The sequence below is a fragment of the Vigna angularis genome, chromosome 5, assembly GCF_016808095.1.
Source record: "Vigna angularis cultivar LongXiaoDou No.4 chromosome 5, ASM1680809v1, whole genome shotgun sequence".
Lineage (NCBI taxonomy): Eukaryota > Viridiplantae > Streptophyta > Magnoliopsida > Fabales > Fabaceae > Vigna > Vigna angularis.
In genome coordinates this window covers 4,651,420-4,677,814 of record NC_068974.1, presented here as the reverse complement: position 1 = coordinate 4,677,814, position 26,395 = coordinate 4,651,420, and the positions used below count along the sequence as shown (strand labels likewise).

Genomic DNA, 26,395 nt, shown 5'->3' with positions numbered 1-26,395 from the left:
AGTTTGTTCTAAAAACAAAAGAAAATCTTTCAAGTTACCAGATTTCATTGTATTATATTCATCCTCTCTCTAATAGTTACTCAAATTTGTACTTGTAATAAAACATTGATTGTGTTTGTATATTCTGAAGAGAATTAAAACATTTGTGATGTTTACCTCAGTTGAGTTAAACGTTCTAGATAGTTTTCTAGTGTTGATTCCAATAGTGATTAAACTTGGACTAGTCACGTTGACTAGGGAAACCAAGAGTGGTTAGTAATACTCGATGTATACCAAGAGTGTTTTATACTCGTTTGTAATCTTGTATAAAATTAGTGGAATAAACCAATATAAAAATACTTGCGTTATTATTTTTCCTGTTTAAAACATTTTGCTAAACACTTGCTTAAAAACACCAACCTTTAACCATTAGTGTAGTTTAACTAATCCTTACAATAGTTATTAAATTGTTTTTTAAAAATAAATTGAAACACACTATTCAAACTCCGTGTTTTTCTATATTTCATAATCATACTTTAAAATAACTTATAATATCATGTTATTATTCTAGATATTTGATACAGTTCACACGAAAATGATTATCATAGTATTTAAATATCTAAAATTAATGTTTTCAGCCACATTCCTTTAAATAAAATATTTTTAACCATTGTATTACATTGATATAAAATCAATGCACGGATATAAAATAATTATTTGAATATCTACTATTGAAATTTTCAATGAATAAACATATTTAAATTAGAGTTTTTTATATAAATAACAACATACTACTATTTAAATGTATTATATATCCGACAACAATGTCAATTTTAATAATTTCTTTAGTCGTCTATACAAATAATGTTTTCCTTATCTAGTGTAATATAGAGTCAACTAAGAATCAATTCAAGAATATAACAAACAATCAAGTAGTTAGAGTGTATGTGATGTAATGTGAATGGAAAAGCATATAATTCTAATCTAACTAACTGATTTACTGTATATATATGCACACTAAATGATATGCTTAAAAAAATGCAAAAAATGAATGCAACATAAATATGAATATACGCTAATGCTAAAATAAAAGATAAACTCTAACTTCCTAACTTGGCTTATAAATGAATGAACAATGTGTAGAATGATTAAATGAATATATGAAATGCAAGTACTAACTATATCTAAGCTAATCTAACCTTGAAAATACCTAAAATGATGTAGAAAAGCTAATTCTGTTTGATAAAAGTCCTCGCTGAAAACCTAATTCAATGCAAGCGTTTGATAAAATGTTTTTAAGAGTTTAAGTGGAATTATATAATGATGAGCTAGAAAACTATTTATAATCCTAAATGCAACCAAAATCTTAAATTTAGTGGAAGTTATGTAAAACACTAGATTTGAAGTAAAATACAAAAATGCTGAAAATGTACACATGTGCGTGAATGAAGGTAAGTGTAGAGGTGAATTTTGCTTATGAAGTTGATTTCATGGAAACAAGGATTAGAACACTATAGCACAATTATGATAATGCAATGAAACTGAAAATTCAGCAAAAGATCAGAAAATGAAAATTCTCAACTTTAAAACCCTAGTTTACATAATTAACTATATTAAGACAAGATCATATAGAAACGTTTTTATTTTAAAGTTTAATAAAAGCGTGTATTGAAATAGTATCTATCAAAATGACCGTCTAGGATAACACACTAAACAATATTTATCTCTAGATAATATCCTAAACGCAAGCAATATAGACTATTCTAATTGATTTGATAATAGACTAACATAAACGAATAATACTTTTTGTTTGATGTGTTGTTTTTTTTATCTGTGTAGATCCATAAAGGATAAATGCTTTATTCAAAAGTTGTATAGATCCATAAAGGACAAATGTTTTATTCAAAAGTTTTGGATTGATTTAGAAAAATGTTAAGAGATACAAAGATATTACGGGAATGTTTCATCAATGCGTTTGCCCAAATCGTACAAGTAGCATAGTTGTCTCTGCAAAAGCAACATAACATTTGACCTCGTACAAAAGGTTACACACCTACATCAAAGTCAATGCTTCCGAATAGTGGATCTTTCTTGAAGTTGTCTATATAAAGAAGATTGCATGAAGAGAAGAACAATAACTGCATATATTATCACGCTGCCAAAATTCTCTTGTTGTTGTGTTGTCTAGCTCTTTAAAAAAGAAAATTCTTTGTAACAAGTTTTCCAAATATAGTTTGTATTGATCTAAATCTTCTCTAAGAGAGTTTTTCGATCGGTACTTATTTTTTAAAATACTTTGTTGTTTTTAGATAATTAGAAATGATTTAAAATGCTTAATTAATTAACTCACGGGAAGTTAAATAATTTTAGCTGATTGGACTAGTGAAAAATCAAGAGTGGTGATACTCTTTGTAAAACCAGGAGTGGTGATACTCGTTGTAAAACCATGAGTAGTGAAACTCGTAACTTTTTAAAGTTAATGGAACTCTTTAAGAGTGCTTAAAAAAAATGGGTTTTTATGTTTGTTCTCTTTTGTTGTGTTTCAAAACGTTTTAAAAAATCCTTAAATATTCAATATTATCTAAGACCATGTAATCTTTACAAGCCATGCGTAGCACTAATGGTGAAAAGTTTTTCAAACTCTATTTAAACTCATCCTTTGTAGAATTTGCATGTTATTTCATACTACCATGTGATATTCACAAATTCCGACTTATAATATGTTTGAAATGAATCTTGGAAGTTTGTGAAGGTTTATCAAACATAAAAACAATACAAATTCACAATTAAAACGCACGAAATGATTACGAAAATATATTATGAATGTAACCGTGCACAAAAATGGTATTAATGGTCAAATCAAATTTTAACTTCAATTTAATTTCGAATTTGATTATGCTTTTGATGTTCAAGAGCTATTTTGTGCTTCTTGAATAAAAAGATGGTTACTATGTGCTTACTCAATTACACCAGCATTTTGCCTTCATCATTTCTGTCATTGTATATCATGAAAAGCATAACTCATACCTCAATAATATGCCTATCACTGCTGCCTGATTTCGCAAATCACCAATCCAAGACCTCGTTAGCACCACCACTAAAGCTGCCGAAGAAACTCGCCATGAAAGAGACAAAGCTTGTGTCTCTACGAAGAAGGCAACTTTAAATAAAATAAACAAGGGTAAAAGTTAAATTTAAAAAAACTATGCAGTATAGTTAGAAATTCATGGGGTGCAGGAAGTAATAGTTGTAGTCAAGCACCTCAATTTTTATTTTGGACCTTAGCTATTTGCACACCCAACTTACACTCTACAAATTTCCATTTTCGGCTTTGTTTCTTTATCTACTTTCGGGCCGTTTTTATTTCATCGTGCAGCTCTCATTTCCATTTTCGTGTTTTTTTATTATTGTTATTGGGCTGGGGTGTTCTCGTTTCTTTGCACCCTCATTGTTAGGGGGTTACTCCCTACACCACCACACATTGCTTCCTACACCACCCCACTTTTTTTAAATTCCAAAACTATCCTTTATACTTTAAAATATCCTACACCTCTTCCTTTTTTCTTGAACGGATGTCGACATCCGTTGAAGAAAAAATTCTTCAACGGATATGCCACATCCGTTTAGTTTTTTTTTTTTAAGTTTTTAAATTAATATATAAATTTTATTTAATTTTTTTTAAAATTATTACTTAATTATTTATAAATTAATTTTATTTTATTTTATTAAAATTATTACTTAATTATTTATAAATTAATTTTATTTTATTTAATAAAATAATAATTATTAATTTAATTTATATATTATTATTTTAAATAATAATTAAAATACTTTTTAAAAATTTATTAAATCCGTGAAGTTTTTTTTTTAAAGTTTTTAGTTTTTTATTTTATTATATTTTAAATTAATATATAAATATTATTTAATTTTGTTAAAATTATTATTTAATTAATTATAAATTAATTTTATTTTATTTAATAAAATAATTATTATTAATTTAATTTATGTATTATTATTTAAATAATAAAATAGTTTTTAAAAATTTATTAAAACGGACGTTGTAACATGAAGTTTTTTCTTTTTAAATTTTTAGTTTTTATTTTATTATATTTTAAATTAATATATAAATATTACTTAATTAATTTAAAAGTATTACTTAATTATTTATGAATTAATTTTATTTTATTTAATAAAATAATAATTATTAATTTATTTTATATATTAATATTTAAATAATAATCAAATAGTTTTAAAAACATTATTAAAACGGATGTCGCCACATCCGTTGAAGATTTTTTTTTCTTTTTAAATAAAATAAATAAATTAAAATATAAAATATATGAACGGACGGATGTCAACATCCGTTGAAGGTGAAACGGATGTTGACATCCATTTTAGAAAAAGGGTAAAATTGGTATGGGGTGGTGTAGGAAGCATTCGGTGGTGGTGGAGGGAGCAACTGCCTCATTGTTATTACAATTCTCAAGAAACTATATTTTAATGAGAACTTGCACAAAAGTAATAGTTCTATTTTTCTTTTTGTATCTCCATCCTTAAGTATATTATCTATACAGTTTTCATGTAGCCTTTTCTATTTTTCCTAACAATGTGTTAAACGATATAGACTTTAACGAAACATTATTGTGTATCTTCTTATTTTAAGAAGATTTTGTAATAGCATTTGAACGATTTGCATAACTTCTCGTATAAAGTCTTAAGTTTTCATTTGACTTAAATAAGATTTTAAACGATATAGGTCACATGAGCACTTATCTTCCTGAAAGGATATTTCGTTTAATGCTTATTGTTAAACTTTAAAACTTTGGTTGATAGACAGTTTAGTCTTTTTAGAAGATCTTGTCTTAACACAAAAGTGATTAGAATACTTAGATCCGAAATGGTTAAATACTTGTAAACTAAGAGTGGTTAAACATGGACTAGTCCTGTTGACTAGGTGAACCAAAAGCAGTGAGAATACTCGTTTTAAACCTGAAGAGGTAAAACTTGTTTAATCTTTTTACAGATTAGTAGAATCTCTTAAGAGTTCTTAAGGAAGAACTAGACGTAACTTAGGTTAAGTGAACCAGTATAAAATTTGTTCTTTATTTATTAACTTGAGAAGTTTTTCATACACATATTTTAGAAAAACCAATGTCTAAATATCTTTTAATATCTTGTGTTAATCTTTATTTACGTTTCTTTCTTTAATATTTTACCAATTTGAATTGATAATATATGATTTATATTTTAAAATTTTGTGTTACAAAGGTTTAATAAAGTTTTTCATTCTTTGTTTGCAAAAAATTGTGAAATATAAACTCATAATTTCTTAAACCTAATCCCTACAGGTTAATACACGTAATCTAATAAATAAATAAATAATTATATGTTAATATAGATTTTTTGAGAACATTTTGACACAATAATTATGTCATTTGTCTCATTAAATTTAGAGTATGTGAACACAATAATAAATAAATAATGAATCAATGAAAAAAATATGACAAGTATATTATGCTAAAATATTATAAAAAATATGTATCAAAATATCTTTTCCTTAAAAAAAACCCTAAAATAAATTAAGTAACATTTTTTCATATTTTTCTTAGATTCAATCAAATCCAACTTCTCCCTGATTAGTTTGGATCAATTATGTTATAGTATTTCCACTTTGTTTTACTAAATTTTGTAATTTCAAAGGATATTTTACGTTTTATAATATTTTTTTCAAATTAATTATGCTATTTAATATTAGAAGAATTAAATAATAATTAATCATAATCTTTTTAATTATATTGCAAAACATTCATTTACTAAATATTAATAGGGGAACCCAACGGCTTTCCTTTATAATAGTCTCTATTTTTCCTCCCAATCATTTTTTATCCACAAATTTAAATATAGGATTTGCTATTGGTTCTATCTTATTAGTCGTTATGAAAAATCGTTTTCAAAAATCTACTTGACTTTGAAAGGTACAATTACATGGATTTATATGGGAATGGAATATATTATAATATTATAATATAAAGTAGATGAGAAAAATAGTTGGAGATGAGACGTTTGTGTGTGTCGTGTGCAAGGCCATGTGCAACAATGCGGCGGTTATTTAAAAATGTCGAGTTGTTTAGGTACACACATTAATGTCAAACTTCAAACAAGCCTTTGTCTCGGATTCTCTTCCATCATCTTCTTTATGGCTCTTCATTTTCCCATTTCTATTTCTATCACACCCTTATCAACTTTGCTTTTTCTACTTTTTTTTCTTATACCCATTTAATCAATGATAAAAAAAACATTAAATTAATATTTTATTCACTGATATTTTGTTTAACTTATATTAAAGATGACTTTTTTTATGCATAAAAATAGCTAAATAAATGTTTGTTATTATCTTTAATATCCACTTCTATTGAAATTATTATTTTTTAAGTTTGTTAATATTATACGTAATATTTAATAAAAATGTTAATTGAATTATTTTACTAATTTTGAATAATATTGTTTTTTTAAATATATCTACAAATTATGTTAACATGTTAATTTAAGAGTCATGAAGTTAATTTTAACATTCAATAAACATATTTATTAGATATTGGGTGTCAAGAATCTTGAAAAATATTCTAGAAGTACCAATTTTAACAAGACTGACTTACATCTGGGATGTAAAAAACTTGATCACCCTAAAATACATTACTCCACTCGTGCAATCAATGTTTATTAATTAACTTTTGCGGATAGTGAAAATAAAACTTTGGCTTAATTACATTATTTGCTATAATAATTTGCATTTTACATTTAAAAATTTTATTACTAACTTTCACTTTAGTCTATGTTAAAATTTGAAGATATATGTGTATGTTAATGAAACATTTTTTCACACAAGCAACTTTATTTAAAATAAAATAAATCCATTGAACCTGAATATAAAAGGTATGACTAAACTTAGTTCACGAATTTATACAACAAGAAGGACTCATGTTACGACACAATTAATAGAAAGACAATAAAGTTTTCTTTCCGAATCTCATATATTCCTTTTTCTTAAGTCTCTTTCATTTCATTTTTTATTTTTACTTTTTATTTATTTATCAGTTCTTTCATTTCACTTTGCACTTATTGATCAGTTTTGCAGCTAATATTATCGAAAGATTATTAATTATATTGATTAAATATTAATTAAACAAAAATCATTTTAATAATAATAATAATAAATATAATCTTGTTAATACAAGTTCCATCATACTGAAATTGAAGGAAGTTGATGCATGCATAGACAGAGGGGCCATATATCCTTCCGCTCTGTAAGTATCTTAAAGCCGCGTTAATGTGGGTCCCATTGATTGTTCAAAACAGCACAGCACACCCAGGACAACAACCATTCTTCTCAACCATCAATTGTGTTTTCTGTTATTTCTATTCATGAATACAACATGTAATCCTACGTATCTATTATAAATTCTTTTAGCTCTCGTTACAAGGTTTCATTTATTAGTATAAATTATATTAGTGTCAATTAATTATAAAATATAATTGATATTAGTTTTAAAATAACTATGACTATTTTAATATATTTATTAGTCTCAGATTTGAAAGTTAAGAGATTAATGATAATTTAAATGTCATTTTTTTAAAAAATAAAATAAAATATTTTTTAAAGATAAATCGTGAAAAAATATTCAAAGTCCAAAGCAAATAATATTTTACATTATATCATTGATAATAAGATGTTATTTCAATAAACTTTAAATCGAAACGTTAATACCATAGAGACAAAATATTTTTGAAAGATTTATTTTAATATACTCAATAGTCGTTTAGGAGTTGAGATTATGAATAATTTAATATAATTTTCTTCTTAAACTTTATAAGAAGATAAAACTTCGATGTTAATTTTAATAAACTTAAACTTAAAACAATTTTAAAAATCATCTAATTATTATACATAATAATAAGTTTTTATAATATATATATATATATATATATTATAATTATGTACTACTGTAGTTTCTTTTATACTAGAAAAAGTATTAGAATGTATAATAAACTTTTTAATTTTTATTACTATAAATATTAAAATTTGAATATATATATATATATATATATATATATATATATATATATATATATATATATATATATATATATATACATGCATTCAGAAACTATTAATCTTATAACTACCAAATATGAGTGGAAAAAAATTAAACTCACTCCCTCTTTCATCTTATATTTCGATTTTATTACTAAGGCATCTTATAATTCCTATTGTCACACATAAGTATAATCAATAGGTTGAATTTTAAAACAATTATCTTAAAAATTTATATTACTACTAATTTGTAATTAAATGACATTGTAAAATTAATTTATTTTGTTAAAGTATAACCTTTTTTTTTCTAAATATTAAATTTTTGGTTAAACTTATGATTTAATTAGTGTATGCACAACTAATACTTAATTTGATCCTTACATGTAAAAAAATATTAAGTTAGTTCACATATATGTTAAATGTTACTATTTTTGTCTTTATTAGTTTCTAATGTATTTTGTATTCATTCCTTATGTATGAAATAACTTTTTAATTTAATTATTTAAAATGTATAACATTATTAAATTGATCTACATAAAAAAAATCCATTTAACAATTTTTATTCATATATATCAATAAATATATTTAGTTTTTCAATGTAAGTGGCTAATTTACGACACATACAAAACCGAATTGTGTGTTTGAAATAATATTTATATTTTTTTATGTGAGAACAAATTGCTAATTGGTAAAGATCAAGAAAATTTTATTTTAGGAATAACAGTGGTTTAAAAATAATGAGACTCGATTATTTTAATATTAAAAGATTTTAATATAAATAGATTTTTAAGAAACGAGTTTCATTATTTTAAAACACATCATCTCTCTAGAAACCACTTTTTCAGGATTCTTTAACGTCTCTCTAAGGATTCTCATCCCTTGCTCATCTATTTGAATATCAAAGATCGCTTGAGTGATCCTCGCAGCGAGATCTTCAAGTTTAATCAATCAGTTTCTAAGATAGAGATAAGTTGATTTTATGCTCTTTTCTTTGGTCAGTTTTGTTTTCCTTGCATGATAGCTCTCTTTGTTTTGCATGTGAAGTTTGAGTCTTCTATGAGACTTTCTATTTATCAGTGATCCTAACGATGTACCTTAATCTTGTTTTTATGGTTTGTAGGAGCAAATATGAATTCCTATACGTTGGAGCTTTTTCAGGCTTTCTAGAACGATTTGGTCTTATGTTAGGGAAGGAAAGCTAACATTAGCTTTAATTTTTGTATGAGAAGTATGAATTTGTGTTGATAGATAGTGAAATTTATGTCTGGTTGAATATGATATTAATTGAAATGCTTATTGAGTGATGTTGTATATTGATGAGTGAATAATTGTCTATTAATGAATATTTCAATGTATGCTTGTTATTTGATAATGGTGTGAACTTTGGATGATGTTGTTTTGAAGTTTTATAGGTACAAATCTGATGTAGAGTTGAAAGTAAGAAATGAAGAGTGTTGTTAGACTGGTTTTTAGTCTAAATTGAGGTTTTGATAAGCGAATTTCTAGAGGAGGGACTTTGGTGTGATAATTGATGTCTGGGATCTGTTTTAGGGTCATTTTAAACTTGAATAAAACCTTAGTTAACCAAAAAAGGATGATGTTGAATTGAAGAGTAGTGATTTGGTAAGAGTTATATGTTAGTTTGGTGTTAAATAGGGGTTTTTATACGTGAGATTTTGAGATAAGGGTGGGATGGAGAGATTTAAAGTTTGTTAGGCTACTTAAGACTTGTTTAGAGGTTGAGTTTACTAAATTTGGATGAGGAATGAGTAGGATTAAACTATGATCTTTAGAATGGTGTTTTAGTTTAAGTAAGTTAGAAATTCATGGAAAACAGGACTAATAGAGTTTAAGTTGAGTTATAAACAATTGGATGAGTTCATTTAAGGTCTAGAATAACAAATGGGAGTTGTAAGTACATGTGGAGGTGTAGGAGTTAGAAAAGTTAAGGTTCAGGAGTACAAATTCTACACAATTGATGTTCTACAAAATTATGCAGACTAGCTAGGCGAGCTTAGGGTCACTGGGCGAGTAAATAGTGAAGAATGACAATGTGTTTCAGAGGCTGGGCGAGAATTCTCGCTGGGCTAGGAAAGCTCTCTTTTTGCGCTCTCGTTGGGTGCCATAAGGTAGCTCGTTAGGCGAGCAATTTTGTCCTGAGCGTCAAAAGTTTGGCGTTGGGCGTCCCGTGTACATGTTTGATCTCTTTTGTTTTCTTTTCTTTGTTACTTATGGATGAAAATGTTTTGATGCTTTAAAATTTGTTTAGTAATATAAATTCAATTATATGATGGTTTATGCATGAGGCTATGCATGCATTGTAGTATGGTTTTAAAAGAGTTTCTAAGGTGAAATTCTTGATGGTTGTTCCAATTAAAGTAATGTATTGATGTGTGGACTCAGTCTTGTAAGTTATCCTAACACTCCAATAATCACTCCATCTTTGGTAGAGAAAAAGATTGTGTGGTAAGGAGTAGCAGGAGGTCCTAGTCTATAATATGATGTTCTTTGTCCATAGCCGTTCACGGACTAATCTTGTGTGGTAGCTTGGGGGACAACTATTGTTCTACTACAAATGTATAACTTGTCATAGTCTAACATCAATACATATATATAGATTTGGTCAAGTCTAGAATTTATTTGTATGTTTAAGTTTGATTTGGTTTGTAAATGAATTGTGTTATATGATGTTTTATATTTGTATGATTTGATTCTTTTATAACATTAGCTTACATTTCTTGTGTTGTTTTTTGCTTGTTCTTGTTTTCACTTTTGCAAGGATCACTTTAAATGATGTGAGCTTAGGGGTAACGTCCTTCTAGTTGATTATGGGCGGGGTAAAACAACAATGTAGTTAGATTTTTGTTAATCAAATGGAAACCTTCTCCTAAAGTAGTCTCTAAGTTTTCTTGCTAAATCTCATCCTTATGACATTTTATTTAGTAATTTTACATTATTAAAAATAGATGTTACATAATTTACTACATATACAAAATCAAATTGTATATTTGAAATAATATTTATAATTAGATTACACTTGAAAAGCTTATATAATACATGTATTTAAGTTAAATTACAAATTTACAACATCTATGAAATGTCAATAATTCCCATATATTACAATTTACAATTAAATAACTATAAAATTATGTACACTATGATTACATAAAACAATTTAATATAAATATCCTATATTTTTTTACACTTGTTTTTAGTATAAATTACCGACTACTAATACACATGAATTTAGGAAAATTAATAAAGCTAAAACCACCATTATTAATTTATGGCTTAATAGCACTGATGGTCCCTATTTTCGTCTAGTTTATTCGAAATTGTCATAGTTTTTTTTCTGTTCAATGTTGTCCTAAAGAATATAATTTATGTTCAATTTAGTCCTTTTTGCAGACGGCGTTTAAATCGTTAATGACTCAATATCAAAGTCAGCAATAAGTAAATGATGTAATCTATTTTATTTGACGTGGCTGCCTCTCATCATCTTCATCCTGGCCACTTCATCATCTTCCATGTTTTAGAATTTGGAAACCCAACCTCTTTCACCTTCGCCTTCTTCAAAATTGCCCTCCTTTTCCTTCACGCTCTCTAGACCTACACCCACCCCGGTTCCCAACGCAATCCAATGGCCTCAAAGTCGCCATTCGTCGCCCCGACATCGATGACTACCAGCCTCTCTTCTCCAAAATCGCTGCTGAACTCAAGAAGAGGAACAAAGTCCAATCACCCCCGAATAATGAGTTCTTCGCCAACGGAGTTTTCGTTCTCATTCTTTTATTCATTTTGAGTCTTTACATGTGGGGGACGTTGCTTATTAAGGTCACGTTTGAGAGATCCACATCTAGGAGGTCCGACAAGCAATTGAGCATTTTTTTTGGGTTTTTGGGACTTTACTCATGCGATCCTTTAAGCAAATCAAATGTTAGTTATATTTGTATCTTTGTTGTGGATAATCCCCTTGGCTGAGATTTTTGTGAATAGTGGAGATGGTGCGGCAAAGAGTGGATTTTGTAATGCGGAGAAATTGATGGGGAAAATGGGGTTCTTGCCTTCTGATTTTGGAAGCTTTAGGAAGTGGTGCTTGTTGGGGTCTAGTTTGTTGCAGATTGTGGCTTTGAGGCCTAACTTGCAGATTATTGCAAAAGAGGATTATCCCTACCCCCATTGAACCACCACCATGTGAGGAATGACAACTTCAGTGGCCCAATCTATTCAACAACAAGAAGAAGAAAATTGGGAAGCATACATGGTTCATCAACCACCAAGATTGGGAAGAAGATTGTTTAACCTTGAACCTCACTATGGCTTTCACATAAGAAAAGTAAAAAGTCCTAATTTCAGAATCCACCCTCATTAAAAATTGAGTTTCATTAAATAAATGACATTTCTTTCAGAATCCACCTTATTGTGCCTGAAGGGAATTCACGTGGACAGTTAAATAACATCTCAATTGAGTTTTGCGCAGTTGGACAGTGGACCGTTAACGATTTAAACACCGTCTGTAAAAAAGATTAAATTAAACATAAATTACATTCTTTAAAACAACATTGAAGAGAAAAAAAAACTACGAAGCAAACCTCACGAAAACAGGAAACATATATTAAGCCTTAATTTATCCCTCCTATTGCCAGTAAAAAAATATATAATAAACGCAACGCATTGATGTTTCCATTAGTTACTTTAAATGTCATCCATTAGTTCTTACTGTACAAAGGTTTACACAGTGAAAACGAATTAAACAAAGCCTAACTTTCCTATCTAAGGAAATAATGGCTAACTTGTGTGCTGTTTATATAGTTTTTTTTGGGCTTAAATTATTCATTTCTTCTCAAAGATTCTGATTTGAAAAATCACAACACCACAAAATCTTGAAGGAACAGCTGGTTTTATGGGGAGGTGTAGGAGTAGTAGTAACAGTTTGAAGTTTCGTACCCCTTTTCTTCTTCACTGTGGGGTCCTCTTTTTTCCTCAGTAAGTGACAGCCTAATCACCAGCCTGGAAAAGGGTGTTAGCAACCACACTAAAAAGCTCAACTTGATGAGTTTACGGTGATGGGGTGCTTCGTTACTTCATTTCATTTCATTTTCATGTATGTAATGTAATCTGAAAAGGGGTCTCTCTCTAATGTTTCAAACCTTGTTCCTTTTTGCACCAGCTTATTCACATTAAGGTAAGTCTTGTTACCATTATTTGTTTTTAACCTTTGCCCAATCTACTTACGTCAGAATACTAGATTATTTCTCCTGTGGGTTGTGGTAGTGGAGCTAAGGTTTCTGTCTTTCTATTCTGTTTTGTGACGTTGGAAACTTCTTACTTTGTCCCTTGCTGTAGTGGAAATGTCTTGTTCTGTGCATTACTCCTGATAGATCCGTGCTTGTTGCAGGTTTCGTTGTGGGATTTGAGATTTGCATTCTTGGGGCCCCTTCGGATCTGGGTTTTGTAAGAACGCGTCTTGGTGATTTCATCTGGCGGTTTATGGACTATTGAAGAAGCTAAAATGGTGAAGATGGAACTCATGAGATGGGTTCCCTTGGTGTTGGTTGTTGTTTTTCTAGTTTTGGTTAATGGGTCGTTTTCCTTATACACTCCTCCTGATAGCTATCTAATTGCATGTGGTTCTTCTCAAAACATCACCTTTCAAGGACGCACTTTTGTTCCTGACTCACAGCATTCTTCACTTGTAATGAAAACTGGGAATTCTTTTGTTGCTAGCACCAATTCTAGTGCCCCTTTTCCCATTTACCAATCGGCTCGGGTTTTCACCGAGAAAGCTTCTTATAGGTTTGAGATTCAGCAAGAAGGTAGGCACTGGGTTAGGCTATACTTTTCCCCTCTTCCAAACTCCAGCCACAACTTGACTTCAGCTTCTTTGACAGTGGTTACTGATGATTTTGTACTCTTGAGCAACTTCACCTTTAGGAAATACAATGGTTCTTATATGTTCAAGGAGTATGTTGTGAATGTAACCTCTGATGCATTGGTTGTGACCTTCATTCCTTCCAATGGTTCGGTGGCCTTTGTGAATGGAATTGAAGTTGTGTCAATGCCAAATGAGCTGTTTGTTGATCAGGCACTCTCTGTTAACCCGCCAGCACCATTCAATGGACTTTCTGACCTTGCCTTTGAAACTGTTTATCGGTTGAATATGGGGGGTCCTTTGATTACTTCTGAAAATGACACCCTGGGTAGGACTTGGCTGAATGATAGAAAATACCTTCATGTGAACAGCTCAGTCCTTAATGTATCGGTGAATCCTTCAAGCATTAAGTATCCCGTGGCTGTTACACCTGAGACTGCCCCAAATTGGGTCTATGCCACTGCTGAAGCAATGGGGGATGCTAATGTAAATGATCCAAATTTCAACATCACTTGGGTCTTCAATGTGGATCCAAATTTTTCCTATTTCATTCGGGCGCACTTCTGTGATATTATGAGCAAGTCACTCAACAATTTAGTCTTCAACATGTTCATAAATTCTGACATAGCTCTTCAAAGCCTTGATCTCTCAACCATGACTAATGACTTGGCTGTGCCTTACTTCAAGGACTTTGTTGCCAATGCCTCTGCAGACTCAAACACTTTGACTGTGAGTGTTGGTCCAGATCCTGTGGCTGACTTTCCAAATGCCACTATGAATGGGTTGGAGATAATGAAGATCAGCAACTCGTTAAAGAGCTTGGATGGGCTTTATTCAGTTCACAGTCTTCTTCCAGGTTCACATTCAAAGAAAAGCATGGTAGGAGTAATTGTTGGTTCTGCTGTTGGTGCTGTAGCAGCTTTAGCAATAGCTGGTTTGTGTTATTGCTGCTTGGTGGGACGCAAATCAAAGTCATCCACTCAACAGGGCCATTCATGGCTGCCTCTGCCCCTTTATGGAAACTCTCTCACCATGACAAAAAATTCAACACTTTCACAGAAGAGTGGAACCGCAAGCTGCATTTCTTTAGCTTCATCAAATCTCGGACGGTTCTTCAACTTCCAGGAAATCCTAGATGCTACCAACAAATTTGATGAGAAGCTACTTCTGGGTGTTGGTGGTTTTGGAAGGGTTTACAAAGGAACGCTTGAAGATGGGACCAATGTAGCTGTGAAAAGGGGTAACCCAAGATCCGAGCAAGGGCTTGCAGAATTCCGGACAGAAATTGAAATGTTATCCAAGCTTCGCCATCGCCATCTTGTGTCCCTCATTGGTTATTGTGATGAGAGGTCAGAAATGATTCTTGTGTATGAATACATGGCTAACGGACCCCTCAGGAGTCATCTGTATGGAACAGAGCTGCCACCTCTCTCATGGAAGCAGCGGCTGGAGATTTGCATTGGAGCAGCAAGAGGCCTTCATTATCTCCACACCGGAGCAGCTCAAAGCATAATTCACCGAGATGTGAAGACAACAAATATCCTCTTAGATGAGAACTTTGTTGCAAAAGTTGCCGATTTTGGCCTCTCCAAGACTGGTCCTTCTCTTGATCAGACCCATGTGAGCACTGCTGTGAAGGGTAGTTTTGGTTATCTTGATCCTGAATACTTCAGAAGGCAACAGCTTACTGAAAAATCAGATGTGTATTCATTTGGGGTAGTGTTGATGGAAGTGTTATGCACAAGGCCAGCCTTGAACCCTGTACTTCCAAGGGAGCAGGTAAACATAGCTGAATGGGCAATGACCTGGCAGAAAAAGGGTATGCTTGATCAAATCATGGATCAGAATCTTGTTGGCAAGGTGAATCCTGCATCCCTGAAGAAGTTCGGGGAGACAGCAGAGAAGTGCTTGGCCGAGCACGGCGTGGACCGGCCGTCCATGGGAGATGTTTTGTGGAATCTTGAGTATGCATTGCAGCTTCAAGAGACATCATCAGCACTCATGGAGCCAGAAGACAACAGCACAAACCACATCACTGGAATTCAGTTGACACCCCCAGACCATTTTGATAACAGTGTGAGTATGATTGATGGGGGAAACTCTTGCACTGATGATGATGCAGAAGATGCTGCTACAAGTGCAGTGTTCTCACAATTGGTAAATCCTCGTGGAAGATGAGCTCTTGTGTTTCCACAATTCTGGCCAAAGGCCATCAAAGTAAGTGGCCATTCTGGCTTCATTCTGAAGGTTGTTTCTTATTTAGTTAATGCTTTTTGTAATCCATTTTTTCTCCACGAAATCAATTTACTTTGTAATATACTTGAATCATAGTGATGGGTGCCTTTAAGCTGGTCACAAATTGCATGCAAGGTACACCATAAAACTCTGTTGTACTAAGTATAAACCAATTACGAGTTCTGCTCCTCAAGTTCTTCTCACACCTTACAATATATGAAGCTTATATAAGTTCTTTCTGGCATATGGTCAGTTAAATTCCTTTCTTTTTCACTTTTCAAGGAAAACGTTTAGATGCTGTTCACTATTTCTCATAGCTCCCAAAGTGAGTTTTAAAAAGTTTATTTAATTTAACTCAAGATCACAAAATTGATCAATTACCTACTTATATACTATAAATTATTTTTAGTATAAATTGGTCTTAGTTTGACGTGAATCTTCCAACAATTATTTTTACATTGAAAATAACTTACCAAATATTTTGTAGCATAAGTTTTAGAAATTGTTTATTTTACCGGTGGATGCTTAATTTTACTCAAACATGGTTTTGAATTTAAACCATACATCTACATCCAGGGTGGAAAAAAACAAGTGGATTACGAAACACAAGTGACAATTAAAATAAATAAATAAATATGTTTTTAGTTTTTAATTTTAAAGCGAAAATAAAATTTGATATTGTTATAAACTTTTAATTGAGTTAAAGTTTTTTGACACGTCGATTTAAGTTATTTATATTATCTAATTTGCTTAAATTCATATAAAAATGTAAATACATTTTAATATATAATTTTTTTAACACAAATAAATTAAAGTAACTATATTATTCTTTTTTAAATTTAGGTAAAGTTTGGAAAATAAATTTTACTTTAGAATTTAAAGATTATGAATATATTTAATATAAAAATATCCTACACTTATCTTCACATAAATGACATATTTCAGATTGCTTTTTAACTCATTAGTATTTGATATCTAATACTTTCGTGTCACTTAAAAGTCAGACTAATAACAATCTAAATATTACTTTTTTTTTCAATTCTCTAAGATATCTAATATCTATTAAAGAAAAAACTGTAAACTATTCAAAATAAATAATATTTTCAATACAGTAATTAATTTTAATAATATTATCTTAATAAATTTATGTCAGAGCACTTATTTTCACATAAATTACGTCGTTAGTTTTTCAGCCGCATTTGATATGCTAGCTGATTTGATTTCAAGCTTAGAATTTGTTACTGATTTTATTTTTAGTGAAAAATATGATCGATCAACGTAGAAAGCAGAGAGCGCGTGAAAGATATGAAACTATGGAGTGACGACATGAGATTTTCTGCCATATTCCAGTTGGTTACCATAAGTTACGTGACCTCAATTTTTTTTCTTGTACTTTTCTCTTTCCACATGGTGTGTTTCTTTCTTCTTCTTTTCTTTTTCCTTTTTTATTTGTTTATATGAACTCGTGTGTCCATATTTAATTTGACCGGAGCAAAAATAATTTTCCTTTTGACGTTTTAGGAGAAAACTCGTAAGAAGTAAGGTTATGTTTGGTTCATGTTGCAGACTCTTTATGAGAATTGAATGTGTTTATTCGAGTGGCTTGATTATTAGGTTTATGAAAGATGTGTTGGAAGTCCTACATTGATAAGGTCAACTTACGATATATAAGTGGGTGCAAACTTCACTTTATAAACTGATTTTGTGGGGTTGAGTTAGACTTAAAGTTCACTTCTTAACATATGATATTTGTTGTTTGTTGAACATGCCGTTATCAGGCTGTTATCGTACGACTTATTAATGTCTAGTCTCACGCTCGAGATGATGTCTACATTTCAGTGTGAAGGGGTATGTTGGAAGTCTGAAGTCCCACATCGACTAGAGATAAGACCAATTTACAATATATAAGTGAGTGCAAAGAAAATAGAATAATACATGGAGGTTCTTGGAAAGAGGTGGAAAGAGAAAAAAAAAACATATATATACGAAAGAGGTTCAAACGTTAGAAGATAACCTAAAAATCTGACTCACTTTTTATCTCAAAAAGAACTCTTTCCTTGTGCTAAAGACCTTGGTGTATCCGTTGCAGCGATTCTAACAAGACCTAGACCATATTAACTTCTATTTAAAAAAAAAGATAAAAACTTAATTGATTGAGAAATATAAAAACATAACTGAATTCATAAGCCATAAATATATAAACCAAATTAATAATTAAATCTTTTCTATACTTTTTTTAGCGTAGTGAGTATAACGCATGATTGAGAAAGATACAATACAAGTTGTTTCATATTGTTTATTCACGTCCAAGGTAAATGTAATATAAAAAAAAACTCGTTTATGTCATCTTGCAAGCAATAAAAAGTAAAATCTAATAATTTTGCATAAATATTATATATTTAAATTACATTTAATTAGTTTAATTATATCATTTTGATTTCACAAAATTGTTTGTCTAAGATTTATATATTTGAAGGTTATAATTTGTATGCGTCATCTAAATTTTACATATGCTCAGTGCATTCGGGCAATAATTTTAAGCCATTTTATGTTACAAGGAATCAATAATTAACAATCAACTTTTCAATTTACCTTCGGTATTTGAAATTAGAATATGAAAAATATCAATTTAACGACTTTGATTTTGATTTCACATAAATGCTTGGAATAATTGCACAGAGAATTGAATACATGATAGAGCATAATCGATGTCTTGGGCATAATTAATGTCATGCATGAGATATAATATAGTTATGCCACCATCATGCACTACGCTATTCTTCCATTCAATTCTCCATATCATCCATCCTCCGTGCATTCCATTCTGTCAATACACATTAATAATCTTAAAATGTACTTAAACGATAGACTCTTTACAATTATACAATGAGGTAGACACAAATTTAAATACAATTATATGCATGTAATTTAATTAAAATTATCTAAATTTTGTCATTTCATAACCTTAGTCACCCTTGATATTTTTTCCTACTTTAAGAAAATACTAAGTAAATTATATGAAAAATAATTTTTTTATGTAATAAATAAAAAGTATTATAACGTGATAAAGATAGAGTGCCATTATAATTTCTTACAATTTACTATTCACTTCTCATTTTTCATTTGGAAATTTTTTTAATTGTAATTTCATTTTTTAATTAGTATACATAATATTTTACATGGCTTGAACTTAATTATTTAAATATATTAAATTTTAAATTATTTTTAATTTTATAAAACAATAAGTGTTTTTCGGCTTTAGGTAGCGGTTCTTAATTAAACCGAAGCCATAGACCCCTTATTGCTTCGGTTAATAAAATAACCAAGGTAATAACAAGTGTTTCTAGGATTAAATTTCTAAAAGTAATAGAGCCTCTTCCACATTTCTTCTTCGTTTATCTGCTCTACTGCGCCGCTCTCCTCTCTTTGTCATCACTCTCCTCTTTTCATCTTCCATTTTTGCAACCATCCTCTACATTTCTTCCATTTTTATTTTTCGTTTTGACATTGGTTTTGCGTACAAGTACTCTTTGGATATGCGCTTTGTGTGATGTTCGTTTTGTTTCGTTTCACCACCAAACTCACCATCAAGGTTAGTTTTATTTTAGGTTTTTCAAACATAGTTATAGGTAAAACTGAGAGTATGCTCAAGAGAACTTCAAAAGCCCTAAAAATTTGTTGGAAGGACAAAAAATCATGAAATCCCATCACAAAAAAATTTAGCTCAAAATTCAAAGTCTAATTATTTTAAATATTTTTGCAAAGTATGAAAAAAAAACAAAATAAATTTCTAAATAATAGAAAATACCGTTTTCTAGAAAGTGTAGATGGATTAGCTGGCTATGCAAGCTACCACGATATCATAAATTTTTTTACCCCAAATCCATATATAATAATGTGAAAACTGTTAACCAGAGTGAAAGTTAGGATGATTTAAAGATCTAGAATCCAAATAATTTTAAAACTTTAGATTCACCCAAAATAAGGGCTTCTAGAATTTTTCTCTTGAAATAGAAGTTTGAAAGAGTGGTAAAAAAAAATTTCATTCAAAAGCAATAACCATAGGTATCAAAACCTAAACTCACAAATAAATAGTTATTTGGAGCATTGTATTTCTCGGTTATGGATACTTGTTTTTATATGCAGATCTATTTTTGTGTTTATGGCTTTATGTGATATAGAATGTTTATAAAAATAGAACGATCATTTTTTTTAAAAACATACTTTAGACTGTGGTTGTGATAAAAATCGAGGTAAAAAAAATGGTCTATAGCCTCGGTTCTGGATTCAACCGAGGCCATTGAATAATTTTAAGGGTTTACGGCCTCAGTTGGAACCAGAACCGAGAAAATACACCCAATTTTATTTTTTTTGGTTTACTGCTTCAGGTTTTCTGAACCAGGGGAAAATCGTAACATTTTTTGCATCGCTTTTTGAACCGAGGCCAAAAGTTTCACTTTTTTACCTAGCCTGAATATACCTCGATTTTGTAAATGATATCATAACCTGAAAAAAACCCGATGTTGTATCCCTTGGTTGCACTAGTGGTTGCTTTCTCTCTAATAGACTTTGGACATATACATTATTTTCTTGGCATTGAAAAGTACACAGAAATGACAATGGAATGTACCTAAGGCAAACTAAGTACATAAAAGATACTCTGAAGAAGTTCAACATATAAAGACAATTTTAGCCTGTCCAGCACCAATGGTGACTGGTAGACAATTCATTATAGAAGGGGAACCAATGACCAATGCTACTTTGTACAGACTCAGTCAATATATAAGATATCTTTAAGGTACAATGAACTTATGTCTACACATAAAACCCTTAAATGATATTGACATAATAGGGTATTTTGATACATATTGGGCAACTAGTATTGAAGACAAATGATCAATGATAGGACAATGTGCTTTTTGGAGAAACTTGTTGCTTGGTTCAAGAAAACAAAAGGTAGTGTCATGATCGAGTAGTGAATCAGAATACAGAGCCTTGGTTGACCATGTAGCTGAAGTAGCTTGGATTAGATCTCTGCTAATAGAACTAAAACTTCTAATGCTCAAAAAACCAATTATGTGGTGTAATAACTTAAGTGCCAAATTCTAATCCAGTCATGCACACACGGTCCAAACACATTATGATAAATGTGCACGTGATCAAGTCCTACAAAAGGAACGTGGTCTATGTTCCTACTACTAATCAAATTACAAACTGTTTGACTAAACCTCTCACTCATACAAGATTCAACTTGTTAAGAGAGAAACTTGGCATAACTATGTCACCACTAGTTTGAGAGGGGCAGTTAGACAAAATCAAATATTATGTTCAATATTCTATCATTTATACTTATTGTATTTAAACATGATCTATGTAAATTAGACAATTCAATACCTTTTTCTATTTCAAGTGATATTTAAAAGGTGTTGATGCTTCCTCTCAACAATACCATTATGCTTATGGGTTTCAACACAATTGTGAATGATTACTTTTTGGGAAAATAAATTTTTCATAGCAAACTATGTGCTGTTATTAGTATGAATGGTTTTGACAGTAGAATTGAACTGGTTTTCAACAAGATTAATAAAACTAATGTTATATTTCTAAGATTAGATTTGTCAAATAAAGGGACCAACTAAGTAAAATCCGAGAACTCATCAACCATACCATAGTAAGAAAATATTTAAAATCATTCATAAAGACAACAGGGTCCTAGATATCTGTATTTAGAAACACTTGTAGTAAAAGGAAGTTTGTGTTGTTTACCCTGATGGCAAATGTCACACATATAAGAGTTGTCAAACAGAAATATAAAAGAGTTGTCAAACAGAAATATAAGGGTAACTATTTTTCATAATCTTTAGTCTCTTATTTGAGGAATGTCCCATACTAGAGTGCCAAAGGTTGATATCCCTATGTCTCGCGTAATATATAATAGATTAGACGATGCACCCAGTTTCACTCCATTAGACTTGTTTGATGGGTCAAGGTACTAATAGATGACTCTATTGTTTTCGTTTATTAGACGACCTGTTAGATGTGATAACTGTTATAAATTTTGAATATAATATTGCAAAATATCTACTTTTGAACGTTATTAAAAATAATAATTTTCTAAGAGATATTTTAGGTCATGGGCCTGATCCACTTCTTCCACTACAAAACACACATTTACACACTCTTCCTTTTTCTCTCATTCTCTTATCTTTTTGTCTTCTTTCTTTTCTTTTAAAATATCTTGGGTTTAATTATTCTCTACTTAAGAGATTCTTGCTAGTTCTGAGATCCTCAGAAATTCTGAAAAGTTCCTGTTGTATCTTGGGGAGCTTGCACAATACACCGCGGATAACTCCTTAAGGACAGTGATCTACACACCTCAGGAAATATTGTTAGTGATTACGTCAGCTTTTATATAACAATAACAAGGGTATGTGCAACTGGTTTCCAAGATGTTACAAACTCTCAAATCAAGTAATCTTTTTTACAATAATTTTCTATTTTTCTCTTCTGATTAATCAATGTAGAACTTTGATAAATAATGCTATAGGAGAAAAAAAAAGCATACTATTTTTGCCAATACAAATGCTAGCTCATACAAGAAAGACCACTTAAATAGTGTATAATCACGTATGTTATAGTTATTCTATGGTCAGATTTCTCGGAAATTTACCATTAGACATTAGTTTGATCCGAATTCACTCAATTTCTTCCTTTAAGTTAATTCTATAGATGTGACTAATGTGCATAACAACAAACCTTTTGGATTCGAATATAGTAATATTAGACCTAACTTAAGCTTCAGCATGCCAATGACATAAAATAAGAGAACCTCTCTCATAATTTCACCATAATTTAATGTTAAACAAATGAAAAGACTGCACTTTTTATTCAATAGGACCACAATTCAAATGAAAAACAATCATTACATCACAAATGAAAACTCTGAATCATACAAGGACGATATCAGTGACTTGAAATTTCATCTTCTGCAAACTATGCCATTCCCACTGTTGGCCACACCAGTGCAATCCAGCAAACCATATTCAGTGTCTGAGTTAATTTTTTCTGAAGCTTCTTTTGCACTATCAAACAAACAGACCCCACAATCTGCAGAAACAAGTGATGCGGTTCTGTACTTGTCTTCCCCTCCAACCACTGCCATTGGCACCCCCAGCTTTGCTGGATTCTGAAAATCTGGCTGATAAGTCCTTCCAAGAACCCCTTCAACGTTTGAAGACAAACCATGGAATTTGAACTGCACTTCTAAGTGAGCAAAGCAATCATCCTCAGGAATTTGGTAGTTGTGGATTCTACTATCTTCCTTAGTGACAGGCACAACATTGACTAATATCTCAGCAACTTCTGGGAGAGTAATGGTAACACTGTTCTTGCTTGATGTTCTCTCTATTCTAACTTGACTTTGTGGGCACTGCCATGCGGAGAGGTAACCATCAGGGATGGCAAGTTCTTTGCCATTGTGAGAAAACTTCAAGTGGTCAACTTCATCGTTCCATGATGCTGCTGGGGTGGCCTCAACGGTGAACTTCTGCGAATCAAAGAGAACTCCCAATGCTTGGATCCAAGTGTAGTCCCTTGTTCTACTTGCTGGCCTTAGGCCAATGAAACGTGCATTGATTTGAAGGTCCACATCGGATACTAAGGCGAAATGCTCGTTTCTCCTTCCATGGAAGTAGAAAACAATTCCATCTGCTCCAACGAAACGAGGGTCCAGACATGCAGATCCACGACCATTGCAATTTGGTTTGCGAGCTATTGTCATCAAACATAGAACGAAATAGTAAATGTTTGAAATTAATCATCTCACATAATGAATTTTTACAGAGTTGAAAAATTGTAATTGTACAACTTTTTATCACGAAATCTCCAATACAAGTGACTAATAAGTCCAACTATATTATCAGTTAAATTAAGTTATAGTTTAATAACTCTAACAGCATTAGTTTAATTATGGTATAATATAGTTTTAACCTTAAAATTTAATTAATTAAATGAAAATATGAAACCAAATTACTAATTAATTCTTATATTCTTTTATTATATTCGAAGTCTAAGTGAATGATCTTACTTTTGCATTGAGTTTCGCAAGTGGGGGAATCACAGTCAAGATAGCAGACTTTGGCCTTTGAATTGGATGGAAATCGAAAAGGGCATTGATTCGGGCATGGCACTTTCTTCCCAAAGCATGGACTCTTGCGGGATAAGCAGGTCTGGTTGTCGTTTCCTACAATAATTTGCATTTCACAGAATGCAAACAACAGAAAGAGATAGATCAAACTATTTGTACTTGAGATACTCATGGCTTCTTCTTATACACAAGGAAATACCAATTTCTTGTGAAGAATGCTCCGTTTGGTCTATCAGTCACTATTTATAGAAAAACTCATCAGCAAGTGGTCATTTTTCTATAATATTGCTGGCAGTTGGCCTATGTTCTTGCTTTCTTAAAGTTTCATCAAATGAAAATGATTCACAGAATGTGTACAGCAAGAACTTCCTGAACTTTGGCTAATTTCTTTAATTTTTTTATCTTGTTAATGCATTTATATTCACATGATTATGAATATGGCAAGTGATATGGTTGACCAATGTGGCTTTCACCGAAGGCAAAGCCTCACCAGTTGCGTGTATTAAGAGAGGGGTGGTTGATCCCCCGTTAAGTCTGGTCTAGCCATGAGAAATGGAGGGAATATGATCACATTGGAAAATTATTTCACTAATTTAATGCTTGAAAACATAATAAGTTCTATATGGGTGTGTTTGTTTTGCTTTTGAAGTTTTGGGATCTACCTATGTAAAAACAAAAAAAAAATACTTTAACACATTTTTACATTTATTTCTAGAAATCAAATCTCCAATTGCTTGTTTAAATACTAACTATCATCCTCTATGAATAGTATTAACAAATATTTTATTAGAACTAAAAAAAATATTACATTTTTTTTTGGATAAATTTTTGGAAAGAATAACATTACCTTGACATGTAAATGTATCAAATACACTCATTTGACACGTTAGGTGTTATTAAATTTTAAAATTATACATTATAATAGTTTGGAAATTTAATAAAGATAAATTTTAACTGTGTCTTTAAAAATCAAAACTATGTTCAAGTATTATTATTATTTTGAAAAGGTGCAAAAACCCTCCAAAATTTGGTTTGACTTCCTCTCAGCTTTGAATTTCTGCACGTAACTATTTTACGTTAACCCTTATAAAAAACAACTTTTATATTTTGAACGTGGGTTGTTCATATATAAGATTGATTGATAAAGGTATTACTCAACCATTATCAGTTAAAAATTAGGAATGTTTTTGCTGCATCAACTTAGCTGTTATTTTAAATTTTTTATAAGGATGATTTTATGAGTTTAAAAGTAAATACTAATAATATTTGAATAAAACTAAATTAATCTGGCTTATTAACACGTTATATTAATAGTAACATTATAACTAAAATGTAGAAAATTTAAAAAGTCTATAAACAATTTAATATATTTTTTGATAAATGTTTTAATTAAAATGTGTGTAGAAAAAGATGGTGTTGAGTAGAATTTTAAAAGCTCTTTGAAAATATTTGGTGGCAAATCTCTATTAGATATTTTATAAGGGCGTCTGAATAGATTAGAAAATACTAAAAATGTTTGTAAATGCTCATAAAACTTTCATATATGCATATATATTAACAATAGTCATGAACATATATTTTACTTTACATTTTTATCTTAATTTAAGTTACATCTAATTCTTTTTATCAATCATAACAAGTTTTACTAATTAATCGATGAATATAAGTATTTTTCTTCTTTTATTATTACTAACTTATTAGTATATGAAGTTTACTCTTAGGAAATGGGTATATAAGGTCACTCTTGTCTGACACCACTCTTCACATTACAACAAAAGTTGTTTGAAATGTTTATAATGAAATTCTCACAAGAAAATACAGAACATTGACACTCATTGTTCTAGGTACCACCTTCATACAAGTAAAGGATTACAAAATAAAGGTTTCTCTCTAAAGTCATCTAGAGTATGATCTTATGATCTCACTTGTGGCCTTAGGCTTTTATGTATGGGATGATTTCTTTCTACAAACATAGGGTTAAGGATCGTTGGAGATTGAATGTTTTCTTTAGTCCTTCGATCAGTCCTTTTTAGAGCAGGACGATCTTAAGCCTTGTCACGTTAGAGTTCAA

General features: G+C 30.4%; 2 protein-coding genes across 3 annotated transcripts; one reads left to right on the top strand and one right to left on the bottom strand.

Moving 5' to 3' along the window:
- Positions 1-12,891: 12,891 nt before the first annotated feature.
- LOC108340522 (receptor-like protein kinase THESEUS 1) lies at positions 12,892-16,422 on the top strand. 2 transcript variants are annotated; one of them, XM_017577975.2, is made up of 2 exons: positions 12,892-13,256; positions 13,470-16,422. In XM_017577975.2, the coding sequence occupies exon 2, from the start codon at positions 13,584-13,586 to the stop codon at positions 16,119-16,121; it is 2,538 nt and encodes an 845-aa protein (XP_017433464.1). In that variant the 5' UTR covers positions 12,892-13,256; positions 13,470-13,583; the 3' UTR covers positions 16,122-16,422. The 2 variants fall into 2 exon arrangements, with proteins under 2 accessions (XP_017433464.1, XP_052733739.1); XM_052877779.1 differs by lacking the exon at positions 12,892-13,256 and adding an exon at positions 13,310-13,355.
- A 6,607-nt stretch (positions 16,423-23,029) lies between these two features.
- On the bottom strand, positions 23,030-24,524 carry LOC108340125 (uncharacterized). The gene is made up of 2 exons (XM_017577352.2): positions 24,265-24,524; positions 23,030-23,948 (listed from the first exon to the last, which is right to left on the bottom strand). Exons 1-2 carry the CDS (start codon positions 24,494-24,496, stop codon positions 23,158-23,160), a joined length of 1,023 nt encoding a protein of 340 aa, XP_017432841.1. The 5' UTR covers positions 24,497-24,524; the 3' UTR covers positions 23,030-23,157.
- Between the last annotated feature and the right edge of the window lie 1,871 nt (positions 24,525-26,395).